The 15,242-nt window shown below is 37.0% G+C and overlaps 1 protein-coding gene across 1 annotated transcript in view; it reads left to right on the top strand.

The window, feature by feature from the left end:
- LOC107672068 (focal adhesion kinase 1-like) overlaps positions 1 to 15,242 on the top strand; it is a 76,314-nt gene that overhangs the window by 52,366 nt on the left and 8,706 nt on the right. The window contains exons 21-27 of the mRNA XM_016465166.1: positions 1,592 to 1,707; positions 1,900 to 2,000; positions 2,407 to 2,496; positions 2,810 to 3,014; positions 9,348 to 9,459; positions 13,841 to 13,927; positions 14,119 to 14,265. Of these exons, the coding sequence (XP_016320652.1) occupies positions 1,592 to 1,707; positions 1,900 to 2,000; positions 2,407 to 2,496; positions 2,810 to 3,014; positions 9,348 to 9,459; positions 13,841 to 13,927; positions 14,119 to 14,265 (858 nt within the window). The remainder of the gene's footprint in view (positions 1 to 1,591; positions 1,708 to 1,899; positions 2,001 to 2,406; positions 2,497 to 2,809; positions 3,015 to 9,347; positions 9,460 to 13,840; positions 13,928 to 14,118; positions 14,266 to 15,242) is intronic.

The raw sequence follows: 15,242 nt of genomic DNA, 5'->3' as shown, positions 1-15,242 counted from the left end.
TGATGTCACATGGATTATTTTACAGATCCCCTTGCTATGTTTCTGGACTTGGGAACATTTCAGTTGCGTTGCTGTCTATGCAGGGTCAGACAGCTCTCAGATTCCATCAAAAATATCTTAATTTGTGTTCCGAAAATGAACGAAGGTCTTACGGGTTTGAAACGACATGAGGGTGAGTAATTAATGACAGAATTTTCATTTTTGGGTGAACTAACCCTTTAACTGTAAATGAGTTGTTTTCCCACTGTTTATAAATGGAAATTTTTTCCCCCTTCCCTTATTAAATGTGTCATCTTTCACATCAAATTCTTACATTGTTTAAATTAATTCAGTTAGAATAATAAGAAACTGTAGAGTTGTTACAATCAAATGAAATCAGCATCAACAAACTCAATTTTTCCACTGCAGGAAACACAGAAGCTGCATTTGAAGTGGCATTAGATGTATTTACACAGACTGTTTGATGAAGCCGAGGTGCCATAAATGCATTTACACCGCAAAATTGCAAATTCATATATAATTTATAAGATTAATGTTTTAAAAAAATTTTTGAACATACAAATAAGAAATATTGGGAAAAATGAAATTATGCTTTTAAAAATGAAACCAAATCACCAGTAGGTGGCAGCAAATGACTGTTTTAATGAGTGAGTCATTTAGTCATTTATTCAACCGATTTGTTTAAATGGCTGATTCATTCAGAAACGAGGCAAACTGTACTGTACTGTAAACTGTACGTTTTAATCAAGCTTTTTGTCCTGTCGGGCAAGTAAAATTCTCTCTCACTTGCCCCTTTAAAAAAATCTACTTGTCCCAGACAAACGTTAATCAAGTCCTGTGGTTCCCCCTTAGATTACTTTGGCCCTACACGTATTACAAATTGCAAACTTTTTGTCTTCTTCACTCACAGTGAAGAACTTCCACGCCGACAACATGTTTACATGCGGATGTGAGCGTAGGTGTGACGTCAAAATGGACAAGGTCAAAATCGGCAGACTGACCGGCCGGTCACCGGTAAGGGCCGATCATGTGGAAAATCGGCTAATTCTGGTCCCTGGCCGGTCGATCGGTGCATCTCTTTTATATATGACGTTATGAGTAAATTTTACATGATCTACATGTTATTTTAGCTGACGCTTAATTATCTGTCGCAGCATATGCAATAGATGGCAGGCATATTCAAGTATGTATAAAGTATGTATGTAAAAATTTACAATTCACCCATTAATTTTTTTACAGCCCTGTTTAGTCAAAGTTTAAACCCTTTTTTCAGTGAAGTGGTTGATTGACAGGACCATTATGCATCAAAATGGATCAACATTTACACAACACTTAAGCAGTAGTTTTTTTTTTTTTACTTATGTGCTGTTGACTATGAGCGGAGGAAAACATCATAGCAGTGCTTTCGAAACTCATTACTAGTGCTGATATAGATTGAAGTTTTCTGTGACTTATACAACAGCACCATTTAGTGATAAGTGTTGATTTCAGATTAATTTAGTTTTCGGTGAATTTGCGTAAAGCTCTTGAAATACTGTTTCTGTACTTACTAATTATATTTATGAACATTTTCTCCTCTTTTGCTTTTCAGTTGCGTTCCTTTCTTCAGATTAGGAAGTACAGTCTGGATTTAGCATCACTCATCCTGTTTTCTTACCAGCTCAGCACAGCTCTTGCGTACCTGGAGAGCAAACGCTTTGTACACAGGTAAGTGTCCACATCGTCCAAGCCATCATAATTGATAATGAACGGCACCCACTTCCTGTTGAACGTTTCTGCAGACTGAATCCCCATCTGGTAGCACTTCTGCATGCATATTTATTATGGAAATAAGGTGGAAAGAACAACTCTTATAGATGTCTACTCAGCATTTTCTAAAGTAACCTCTCTTTTTTTCAGGGACATTGCGGCACGGAACGTTCTGGTATCTTCAGTGGACTGTGTGAAGCTGGGAGACTTTGGTTTGTCTAGATACATGGAGGACAGCTCTTATTATAAAGGTAATAATGTATCTTCTTCAGTACAGATCAGAAAGCCCACACAAAAACGTGTTCGCTTCTGAATGTGAAACATTCAGTATAATATAGTAAATTAAATATGAAAATTAAATTAAATGGATAATGTCAAGCTACTTTCGGAGTCATTTTTTAATTTTTATTATCTGATGAACAACAAAAGCATTGACAGCCAATCTAAATCCTTCCCACTTTACAGTGTACTACAATTATGTTCACAAACCATAGTTGTGCTTAAAATAAAAAGGGTGTTATCATGGTTTGAATGCTAATATAGTTTTAATTATCGTTATCGTTCTTGGTATGAACGAACTTTTACATACCTGCTGAATGTACAGTCCTCCACTCATTCTCATTCACACTCATTGTCTCTTTCTCTCTCTCTTCACAGCCTCTAAAGGAAAACTGCCTATTAAATGGATGGCGCCAGAGTCAATAAACTTCAGACGTTTTACCTCAGCCAGCGACGTGTGGATGTTTGGTAAGAGAGTGTGTGTCTGTGTGTTTTACTGCTGTGAATTCCTCTGTCAGAATCAGAGAGTCATCATTGTGCATGTTCAGACAATGCAAAGTCACCATTAGCATTATACATGCAGTGCATTTGGATCATCTAAACTTTTCCGAAACTATGTATAAAGAGAGTTTTTAGTCGAGAAGAATTTTAATATTTCCATCCTGTTTGTGCAGTGACAGTTTAATTAATAGTGTCTTTAATTAGTGCTAAAGTTGAGTTTCATCAGAGGTGGAATCTTGCATTTGTCTTCATGTGTATCTAACCTCAGTTTGTGTTTTAGGGGTGTGTATGTGGGAGATACTGATGTACGGAGTAAAGCCGTTTCAAGGCGTGAAGAATAACGATGTGATAGGCCGAATTGAGAACGGCGAGCGTCTGGCTATGCCGCTCAACTGCCCACCAACCCTCTACAGCCTGATGACCAAGTGCTGGGCGTATGACCCCAGCAAACGACCACGATTCACTGAGCTCAAAGGCCAACTAAGGTCAGTCCACTTGACTTTGTCGAGCTTCAAATTCTGATCCGCTCACTATGCACAGCATTTGAATTTTAAAGGTGATGGTTTTTAATTTATTTATTTTTTTGCATGTGTAAAACTTGGTATTTTTCAGCATATCTTTTTCCAATTCCACATAGGTTGCTAGTGGTCATCTCCACACTTACATTCACCCTCCTGGTTTAGAGTCTCATGACCACAGTAAATGAATCTGCCTAATAGCAGTAGAGGGCACTGTAATGCTAGTATAAATGACTGTCTGACTACAGTGATTGTGTTTAAAGATTGCTGGTCTTGTGCAGCAGATAAAGATTCAGCCCAACACACACCCACACTTGACTGAGTTCAATGCAAAGGACTGAGCATTTTTGACCTGTAGAGTATTTTACAGGCATTTGACAGCAAAACTCTGGTTTGCTTCCAAGTCCAGGTATCATTTATTAATCTGGTTTAGGGCTTTATAGTCCCTGTACTTAGCTTTGTGTATATTATAAAGATTCTGTACATTTACCATGGTTGTTATGGTTTCATGTAAGTTGTCTATATCCATATGTGCACTCTATTTCACATTTTCTTAATTTCAGGATTCAAGAGCTTTATGTGAAGTCAAGCTGATGCACACTAATACAGTTTGAATGGGGAGATGAAATATTTAGTTGCTGTTGTTACATTTGGTTTATATTTATGTTTTACTTTCTATACACAAATATTTTTCTATACGTATTGTACTCTTTACTGTTAGATTCTTAACATTATTTACAACAAATGTTTACTGAACATGTTCATTAGAATTAGAGTTATTTTATTTGTTACTCTTGTAGTTGGAGGATTTATAAAATAAAAAAAACTCCCCATGCACATACTGTATACACTACCTTTAAAAAGTTTGGAGTCAGTGAGACTTCTTTTTTGGAGGGGAAAATGTATGCTTAATTTCATTACTTTAATAAATTGATCAAGAGTGACAGTAAAAACATTTAGAATTTTACAAAATATTTCTATTTCAAATAAAAGCAGTTATTTTGAACAGAAAAGTTTGTTTTTATAAATTGTAATAATGTTTAAACATTATTAAATGTCAATAAATCTTATAGTGATCCCAGACTTTTGAATGGTAGTGTATATGTTCGTGTAAATACTCCGAAAGACATTTTAGAGGAAGTTTAATTCCGTTAAGCCTTGATTCGCCCTCTGCATGTCTGACACTTCCTGTCTGGACCTGATTTCATAATATCCACTATGAGAAAATTCCTACTCTTCTTCTTTTTTCCTCGAGCTTTTATCTGTAACCCTTTCAGGCGTGCACACATACAGACACACACACACACACACACACACACTGCCTGCATCCTTCATGATACAATAGTGTTGAGTTCCCAAATGTCTGTTCATGTCCACACATGCAGTCAGTTCCCGTAAACACTAATGGAAATGGGGAAAAAAAAAACGAGCTGTTCTTTGACAGGCCATCGAATACCTAAATCCCTAATAATCTGCCTTCAGCAAAAACATCCAAGTTTTCTATTTGCTAAAAATCTGATTTGACAGCACTAAATGTTTCCAAGATCTCATGTTATACACAGATGTCCCAGATATCCAGATTGAGGAAGATATGTCATGTTGCTTCTTAAGTTTAAAATTAATTCCTTTTTAGGTATCTTGGATGGAGTGAAATTTTTTTAATGCATATTGGAAAATTCAGATCCCCCATTAAATTAGCAGTAAATTAAATTGTAGAATGTCTGTTTCTAGGAGACCTTGTAAATATTTACACTGTTAACAGCATTTGTAAAGCCAAATTACTGCCATAACTAGTGATAAAGGCATCGGAGCAGATGTTCAGTCAATATCCTGTTGTTAATGATAAGGAAATTAGTTTCTGTATGCTTGAGGTCTATGATTAGTTGATTTAATGTCTTTATGATGTCATCTCAGGGTCAGTGTTGATGGGGATTGTTTTAAAATAGCGTCACATTTGTGATGGCTAAACAGATGTTGGTATAAAACATAAATAAAGTTTATGCAGCTTCTTCAGAAGTATTTCTTAAGGTTATTACATCAGTGAACACTGAGAAGTGAGCATTATGAAATGTAATGAAATCACATGGGTTTGACACACAGGATGCTTAATCTCTATTAAGTCCGTTGTCTGTTCCTCAGAAGTCTTTGTCAGCGGTTGCAGAAAGAAAGTCTAGTCCAAACAGCTTGAGGAATGAATCATTATGTTTGTCTTTGCACTAAATAGTTTGAGTCAGTGACTGAAGTAGTGGTCGACCGATATGGGTTTTTTGACAGCCGATGCCGATATCTTGAAAAGCAGGATGGCCGATATAAAGCCGATATAATTTTATTTATTTTAATTAATATTTAAGAAATTTGAAATCATTTGAAAATGGATTAAAAATAATTGTGTAAAATAATCATATATACACTTTAGAAGACAAAGTATTTTTCACAAATAAATATTTAATAAAAATCTAATTGAAAAGGAAGTAAACACTGTAACCAACAGGGCACTCAGTATTCTGGGAAGTTTGTGTGCATTGGGAATCTTTTTTTCTTTTTTTTTTTCAAATAAAGCCAAGGTAACACTCATTTTACATACAGCACACAAGCGCGTCAAAATAAAAGTCACGCCTCGAACGCATCGGCCAAACAGAAAAACTTATCGGCCAATGCCGATATTTGAAAAATGCCAAATATCGGCCGATATATCGGCCTTGGCGATATATCGGTCGACCACTAGACTGAATAAGTATTTTGTGTGTCTGAATTTCTATGTATGTTGAGATGTTTGGTATTTGATTCTAGGGCAGGGGTCACCAAACTCAGGCCGGTGTCCTGCAGAGTTTCAAGTATACCTAGTAAGACCTTGATTAGCTAGTTCAGGTGTAATTGACTAGAGTATATAGACGCTGTAACACGTACTAAATTAGGTGTGATTGTTGTGTCACAATCACACAGTAAAAACAGTCACTTTCTTTTAATGGAGTGGCCCTCAGCTGAGTATAGTAGCCCAGTAAAGTTCAGCATTAGACTTGAGAAATGAGGATGAGAAGGTGCAGATAGTCTGTCAATCACAGACAGTCAGACAGAGGATGCTAGACTCACGTGATTTGTCTGAGTCTGGGGCTCGATAGTTATTTCATAGATTCTGTATGTGTTAAGGTTTTTTTTTTCCCCCCACAAATATTGTTAATCATTAAGTCCAACCTAGAGCTGTTAAGTACAACCTTTCCATAACAAATTTGGATTTAACTTTTGTTTCATTTAGAAAACTTTTAATTATAATATCATCATTTGGTTTCTTACATTTTTAGTTAGGAAAAAATTTAATCATCAAGAGTTGTTTTGATAGATTTCAGTTTTGTTATTATTATTTTTTTAAATCAAGAATGATTTATTGTATAAGGCCTGTCTAGCCCAAGCCTCATGACTTTTCACTGTTTTTAAAGTAATGTTTTTAAGATTTGACAAAAACAGCTGGTAGGGACTACAACAAGTTACTTCCCGGGTTCGTGACATCACAAACCCAGATAAACCCGCCCTCGGGAAAAGGCAGCAAAGGGGGCGAGGCCTGCGCTGCTTTAGAGAAGAGGAAGAGAAAACTAGAGGTGCACATAAAAATCTATTCATATATGAATCGCGATTCTGTCTTCTAATGATTCTAATGGATTCACAAGTTTCAAAATCAATGTTCTAAAGCAGCAGTTCTCAATACTGGTGTGCAGTTGCCGTACTGTATTAAAGCTTTAATCAGGATAAAACCGTATATTAAAAGCTAAGATAAGCAGTAGCATTTACAAATGACTGCGTATCTAAAAGTATGAGACGACAACAAACAAAAAACATAGGCCTACCATTAAAAGCCGTGCTTGCACAGGTTCTGCACGATCCTCTTCAATAATATCCTCTGCTTCTCAATCGGGCTCAAACTGATAAGCGATATTAATTATATATTAATATAGTATATTGTTTACAATACAACCGGAGCACATGCCGCTGAGGTGAAGGGTGGGATGTTTAGACACACACTAGAGGCGGTTTAGCCAATCACAACACACTGGGCTAGCTAACCAATCAGAGCCCATCGTCTATTTCTGAGGGAGGGGCTTCATAAAAGAAGGAAATGATCAGCGCTTTTCTCAGAGAAGGGACAGAGCGGTGTGGAATAAAGGTAATCTCTCTCTCTCTCTCTCTCTCTCTCTCTCTCTCTCTCTCTCTCTCTCTCTCTCTCTCTCTCTCTCTCTCTCTCTCTCTCTCTCTCTCTCTCTCTCTCTCTCTCTCTCTCTCTCTCGCTCTCTCTCTCTCTCTCTCTCTCTCTCTCTCCATCCACACACTCATGGTCTCTCTCAGAGATAATAGAGTTTCCAAAAATAGTCCCTCTCTCAGTCAGCTTAGATTCTCTCACCCCTAAGACTTACATGCTCCAGCCTTTCTTCGCACCTCTTGCGTTTCTGTAAGCACATCCGAGCACGAGGTTTCACTGAGGACATGTACGAACTTCACATATCGATACTATAAGGACTGTCTCGTGAGTTTTAAGGTCATTACTAACATTTCCATCCTTTAAGGCTTTTATTGAAGCCATTGCTGTGGGTGTACTGGAGCTTTATTGTGTCTATTTTGGGGTCTATCATGAGCAGACCCCACCCTGAAACTACTCAAACGTTAGCCGTCGGTAGGAGTAAACTTTTTTTTAAAGAAGTCTGAAATATAGGACAAGTTTGAAATACAGTAAAAAAAATATATAATATTGTGAAATACAGAAACTGTTTCCTATTTTAATAGATTTTTTTTTCAATCACAACACACTGGGCTAGCTAACCAATCAGAGCCCATCGCCTATTTCTGAGGGAGGGGCTTCATAAAAGAAGGAAATGATCAGCATGTTTCCCAGAGAAGGGACAGAGTGGTGTGGAATAAAGGTAAATTGTGAAAAATAATGCGCTTTTTAAAAAACGAAGCATTAACACATGTTAGACTGCACCCCATAAACACAATCAAGCCTAGAAAAAAAACACTGAACCACCCCTTTAAGAATAATGTTGTTTATAAAGAGATATTAAGCACAACTTTGACATTTGACTTTTCATTTTATTTTTATTTATTTATTTTTTGCATTTTTAAGCTTATTAATTTATATTTAATTTTTGTTTTTAACATTTTAGCAATTTTTGTTAAACTTTTTCTTTTTTTATATAATATTTGTGAGGACAGATTTCAGTCTTGATATTGAACTTGTGTTTAGAAACATTGGTAATCCTCAAGAGCTTTTAAGCCTGAAGTTATCATAGCACCTTTTGGTCTGTTTAGTTACATTCAGCTACAGTTTTTGTCTTTTTTTTTGAGAGCCTGAGACCCCTGCAACAGTCATGGCTGTGTATGATGGTCTGGGTGTGGGGAAGCTCAACAGGTCTGGATTGATCACAACAGGTGTCCCTTCTGTTTATCCTGCATCTCTCTCTTTTCATGGCAAAGCTGAATTTTCAGCAGCCATTACTCCAGTCTTCAGTGTTGCATGGTCCTTCAGAAATCATTCTAATATGTTGTTTTGGTGTTCAAGAAACAACACTTATTATTATCACAGTAGAAAACAGTTGTGCCGCTTAATATTTTGTGTAAACAGGGATGTATTTCTTTCAGGATGTAACATTGTAAATGTTTTTACTGTCACATTTGATCAATTTAATGCATCCTTGCTGAATAAATGTATTAATTTATTCAGTTTTGAATAAATGTCATAATTTATTCAAAACTTACTAACCCCAAACATTTGAACATGCAGTTTATTATGGATGAGGAGTTTGTAAATCCTTATATAAGTGTTTAACATGCCTCTTTTTATTCACACAGCAGTCTAGCATGACAAAAGATGATGGATTACTGTAAATATGTTAACATAATGAGATGTCTGTCGTCCTCTTATCACGTTGACTACTTACAGCTTCTCGTGATGTATTTGATTGTGAAATAGTTCGAATAGTGTTTCAGGTATGAATCAGTGTTGTTTTATTTTCTGTGGTCGTCGACCGTGTGTGGGTTGGGATCTTACACTGACTAGTCTGTGATGGTAGAGTGACTCCACCTTTCAACCGATTGCATAAAATTGGAATTGTCATTCTCTTGAACTCACACCCATTGACAAGTATTAAAGCAAAGATTGAGGGAAAATTTGTAATTTGTGAAGAGATTTATTACCTACCAGCTCTGCAAGAGTGGTCGCAAACGCAAGGATCCATATTTAGATCTCCTAAGGAATTGTAGTCCTAGAAGAAGGATGTTGTTGCTTGATAGAGTTTTCCATCGGTGTTTGTGCAGTACAATCCTCGGGGAGGAGAAGGCTCAGCAGGAGGAGCGCAGCCGTATGGAGATGAGGAGGCAGGTCCCCGTATCCTGGGACTCAGGAGGCTCGGACGAAGCACCACCCAAAGTAAGTAACTGCGCCGGGCCATTTCTTTTGTTAAACTATCTGACTATGTCCATGTGATTGCAGAAAAGAACATCAGTTTAAATTCATTGTATTGTTCATGTGTTTTTTACGTTTTTACATTTATGGCAGCCCGAGTTCATCTGGAACAGCAGATTTATTACCAAGGTTAACAGCGTGTCACCATTTGTCACACATTTGTCACCTTTAACCTTTTTTTATTTGTTGAAAATTAGAGTGAAAGAAGGACGAGGAATTTTTTCCCTCTGAAAATTTTGACTGCAATTTTTTCTTCATTTTATTTAACAAAAAACAAGTGTTAAACAAGAGTGTGTGTGCTTCAAGTGTTTATATATATGTGTGTGTGTGTGTGTGTCAGGTCATGTCTTCTGTCATGTAACATCACTGTGTCTTGGATACAATACAATTCTAGTTTCTCATTTGTTATGGTTGTATAAGGTGAGGTCTAAACTACTGAGCCCACCAAGACAAATTCTTCTATTTTGCATTTGTCTTAATTTAATAAAAAGAAATAATATAACTACATTAATGAATACATTAATAGTTATATTATTATATTTACTTGTTTGATTTTGAATCACAGATGTTCAGTGTGATCTCAGGCTTTTGGACCCCCACTGTCTGTTACATATGCTTCCCATATGCAAAAATGCTTCTTCCCATGTGGTTCTCTGTCTTCACTACTCTCTTCATCTGTCTGAGCAAGCTGTGGGATCAATGAATATCATTAGATGTGTCATAATCTTTCCATATTTTATAGATTCAAGCTCCATTTATCACTTGAAGAATACAAAGAAATCAATCACAGTCTGACTGATCGATCTATAAACTGATCAGTAATTCAGTCAAATTAAGCCTCTTTTGGATGAAAATGAATACATCCATGAAATCAAGACTTGGAGTCCGTGTGTGCCAGCTTTGAGCTTTGCTCCTCAAAGTTGACTAATTAATTTGAGAAATATTCAGATTTATGTGCATTTAAAATTTGCAGTCTTTCTTTTCTGAGAAAACACTTTAAACGTATTGATGACTCATTGAGTCTTACTTCCTCTTTTAATAGGAAATACACTCAAAATTATTTGTAATATCTGAAATAAATTATTTGTAATATTAAATAATTGATCAATTATTCAGAAAGGATCAATTAAAATTGATCTAAAGTGACTGTAAAAACATTTATAATGTTACGAAAGGTTTCTATTTCAAATAAATGCTTTTGAACTTTTTATTCGTCAAAGAATCCTGAAAAAATGTATCACAGTTTCCACAAAAATATTAAGCAGCTTTTTTAAAACAACTTTTTCAACACTGATCGTAAGAAGAAATGTTTCTTGAACAACAAATCAGCATATTAGAATGATTTCTGAAGGATCATGTGACACTGAATACTGGAGTAATGGCTGCTGAAAAGTAAATTACATTTTTAAATTACAACATTTTGAAATTAAAATAAAATGCCGTAGTATTACTGATTTTGCTGTATTTTTTATCAAATAAATGCAGCCTTGGTGAGCATCAAACACTTTTTTTCCACATTAAATGAGTAAACATTAAAAACATTCTAAAATCTTACTGACCCCAAACATTTGAATTGTAGTTTTTATTTTTTTGATTGATTCTGTTAGTCTGTCTGCTTTTAAATCCTTCCCTCTCCTGTGTTGCTTATATTGTGGTGATTGATAGGCCAGGCTGATCTCTTCATTCACTCTGTGTGTGGCTTAAAGCACTTCATACTCTTACTTTCAAACCCCCTCTGCTCTCTGTCAGACCTGCCAATCATCCTGTCCAGGTGCTGATGTCTGTTTTAATGTTGACTGGTCACACCTGGCTTTGTACAAATGGCCAGAATTAATCTGCATTCATCCATGTCATGCCTCACTAAATTTCTGCCTTTGTCATCCCTTCTGTTTGTGCCATGTTTACCCGTGTTGTTAAGCTCATCTTATATTTTGTATGTGTGTATGTGTAGCCTTCCCGTAGACGCCCCCTCCAGCACAGCTTCAGTATGGACTGTCTGTCTGCGCCCACATCTGCTGCTTCTCGCCCTCCACAGCAACCCTTTGGTTCCCAGATCTCCCTTTACATCCGCCAGTCCAAGCCGCCTGCCTCTCCTCCGGTGCCATGCGATAAAACCATCATTAACCAATCACCACACATGCAGCACAACACTCATGCTAATACACAACAGCTTAGCGTACATCCCCAGCATACATTCCTGCAAACTCAGACCCCGCTTCTGCTTCAGCCGTTACCGCTGCACTGCTCCCTGCTATTCCCTCAGGGGCCCAGAACGACACCCTCTGTCCCCCACAGTGCCACCCAGCCTGCTTTCTTCGACCCCTACTATCCCACCATGCAACAGCTGAGCCTGACCCACGTGCCCTACAGATTCTCACAGGCAGGTGTGCTAGGACTGTTAGCGGGGCATCCCAGGAATTTTACTGTAGCTTTCTACAAGTACTTTTATTGGTGCATGCCATTTTTAGCTGCAAATTAGACATTATAGAGGTAAAAAAAAAAAAAAAAGACTGAGTATACCCAATATGTAATGGAGTGTAATAGGGCCTGCCCACTTTTTCAGCAACATTTGTTCCGGAAGTTATTTTTTCTATACATTTTTCCCATGGGAATTAAAAAAAAAGGCTTAAAACAACAAATTAGCTAGCTTTGAGGTGAATCACTACATTATTAAGTATTTGACCAAGGTACAAGACTGTGTACTGAGAAATGTAAAACTATTGATTTATATGTGTTGATTATGTATATAGAAACATTATATTTAGTTTATTACAAAATACGCATACAAGTATTTAAGTAGTTCGAGAGCATAAAGAAACTGACTCTACATCATTCACTGTGCTTCATTGGAGTGGGCCATTCTCTGATTGGTGGAGATTTCTTAGCAGAATCATGGCTAATGTAATGTTTCACCAGGTTTCCTTTTTAAACAGTTATTTAAAAACTAAGCTTAAATAACGAGGACTGACGGCTTGAACAAAAGCATATTCCATCAGTTAATAACCTTGGAGCTCACAGTAGGTCTGTATTCAAAGGTTTATAGGTTATTGTTAAAATAATCAGTTGCCCTGTGGAGAAAGTTAATGTGATTGTTATTTCCGGAACCAGACTATTGCACTCTATTGGAAATATGAAGGATTAAATTCACATTGCATGCCACCTCTGGCTTTTGGAGAAAATGCAGTCAGATTTACATGTATACAGTACATGTAGGACAAAGCCAAACTACAATCACATTATCTACTGTAGGTCTGTTAGTCGAACTTTGCAAAAATCATGTAAAAAGTATTTACATGACATTTTAAAAAGACAAATTATTGCTTTAGTCTGACAGAAATTGAACTTTAATACAGTAAAGGTATTTTACTGACTCAACCACTGTGACTTAATTACCATGGTGCCTTTTAGGCTTCAATGTAGTTCTTATTTTAGAGCCATTTTAGACCATTTCAGTCATGATCAAAGATGATTTTAGGCTAAAACCAAGTTAAAAAATCTTCCAGATAAAACTGTGTAGGAAAACTGCATGTTGCCTCTTCAGTGCATGTAAACTAAACTGTGTGCCAGACCTGATGTTTAACATGTATTTAAATAAAAATTAAGCTTAAACCTACCATTGATAGACGTGTGTGGTTTTGTGAATCTCAAAAACGAATATAGCTTTATTTTCAGAAGCGCAGACAAAACAGTTGTAAAAAGGTTCCCAACCCCATCTGCATCTCCAAACATCATTATTAACAAAAGGAAATTTTTTTTGGTAGTCCTTCACTAGAGACAATAATTCCCATCACTCTCATGCCAGTCTTCATGAGGGTTTTTTCCCCCATTTTAAGCCTTTTCTGTCCACTTAGTGTATGTTATTGTATGTTGTCACCTACTTTTCTCCTTCTGTTCCTTTGTTTCCTCCTTTGCTCATCTGGAGCTGTGGTCAGTCGACTCTCTATGAACGGGTTTATAAGGTAGATCAGTCCAACTTCTGTTTTTTTTTTATCTACCCACAGCTGAGCACGGAGTATCCCAACCAATCGGATGAAGACTGCCTCCTGTCAATAAGCGTTAATTTTTCAATCCCTTCCCTTTAATATATAATACCCGCCCACGTACTGTAGAATGATAATAACATTTCTGAAATAACGAGCATTGTGTTAACATTTAATTAACTGCTTGCATTTTCTGTTTGCCTGTTTTAATTTTTTTCCCCTTCAACAGCCTGAAATCTTCATCCACACAAAATGCCAAGAATTTTGTGTGCGTCTGGTGGACTGATTTTAACAGCATCACCTAACATTAACCCGATTGGTCAAGATATACTAGTATATTGACATAGTTGTGTGTATGATTACAGCCCAGTCGACCTGGTTATCCAAGTCCCCGCTCCAGTGAAGGGTTCTACCCTAGTCCTCAGCACATGGGCCAGCACAATCATTACCAGGTACAGTGCTTCTATTAGTCTAATTCAGATGGGTAAATTCACTAAGACTCAGTTCTGACTACTAGAGTGTGGAGGACGCAGCAGACAACTAGTTGGATTGCAAGTGGATTGAATAAAACACTAGTGAATTAACCCCTGAATGTACATAAAGAATGTAAGTTTGCTTTATATGTCCTTTTGGCATGATGTAGATGGCAGGGCACTCAGGCCCACACGGCTTGCTTCCAGTGCCCAGCGGGATGTACCCTACCCAGGCCGCAGGGACTGTACTTGATCCCCACGACAGCTGGAACCATTGCAGGGCTGCTCAGGATCACATGTGGAATCCCAGCATGGAGGTTAGACATCTGCAGGATTTCTGAATGCTGAAAACTAAGCTCTGTTTCAAAACCGAATGAGCTGCCAACATAAACAGCATTTTAGGCATCTCAGAGATGCTCCCAATGTGAAGGCTGTTTTAAACATTAATAAATGTTGGAGGCCTTTTAAGGTAGCTCATTTTGGCCAAAGGCTGCACCAAGTGTGTTCTTCATGAGTAAGGCAAATCATGCTGATGCCTTCGTGCTCTTCTCATGGCCTGCATGACCTGAAAGGAGTTGCTGCTATAAAGAACATTTCAAATCAGTCACTTTGAGGTTTTATTTTGGATTCCATTTATTTATTTTACATGTATTTATTAATAAGTATGTAAATTGGTTGGTTTTCTGCATTAATTGGTCATAAAATATCATCTGATCTTCATCAGATTCACAAGTTTAGACAAATACAATGTTCTTATGCAAACAACACACAAAAAGTTATAATCTTTTTTGTCTTTATTGAACACTTTCCATTAAACATTCACACTGTGCTGTCGAAAGAGTAAGTGAACTTTACCTTATTGTCCTTACCTGGATGATCCGCAACTGTTTTTTTTTTTCGTGTGATGAGTTTCATGAGTTGTTCACGAGTCCCTTGCCTGTCCTGGGCAGTTAAATTTACCACTGTTCTTCAGAAAAAAAGCCAAACAAGGGCAATTGTTAATAGCACCACTCACACAGAAGTCAAACCGAGCAGCTGTTGTTCAACAAGGCGAATTCTTGTGACCAACTTGAACAACTTGAGCAAAATCTGTGGGGAAATTCAGAATCTTATGTGAAGCTCACAATCATGCATATTCCAATTGAAATGACTAGTATGGTAAATGTTACTGGACCTTAACAGAAGGTAGTTAAAGGGTTAGTTCACCCAAAAATGAAAATTAGCCCATAAATTACTCACCCTCAAGTCATCCTAGGTGTATATGACTTTCTTCTTTCAGACAAATCCAGTCGGA

Source organism: Sinocyclocheilus anshuiensis, unplaced genomic scaffold (assembly GCF_001515605.1).
Source record: "Sinocyclocheilus anshuiensis isolate Anshui unplaced genomic scaffold, SAMN03320099.WGS_v1.1 scaffold902, whole genome shotgun sequence".
NCBI classification, from domain to species: domain Eukaryota; kingdom Metazoa; phylum Chordata; class Actinopteri; order Cypriniformes; family Cyprinidae; genus Sinocyclocheilus; species Sinocyclocheilus anshuiensis.
This window is presented reverse-complemented; position numbering and strand designations above follow the sequence as displayed.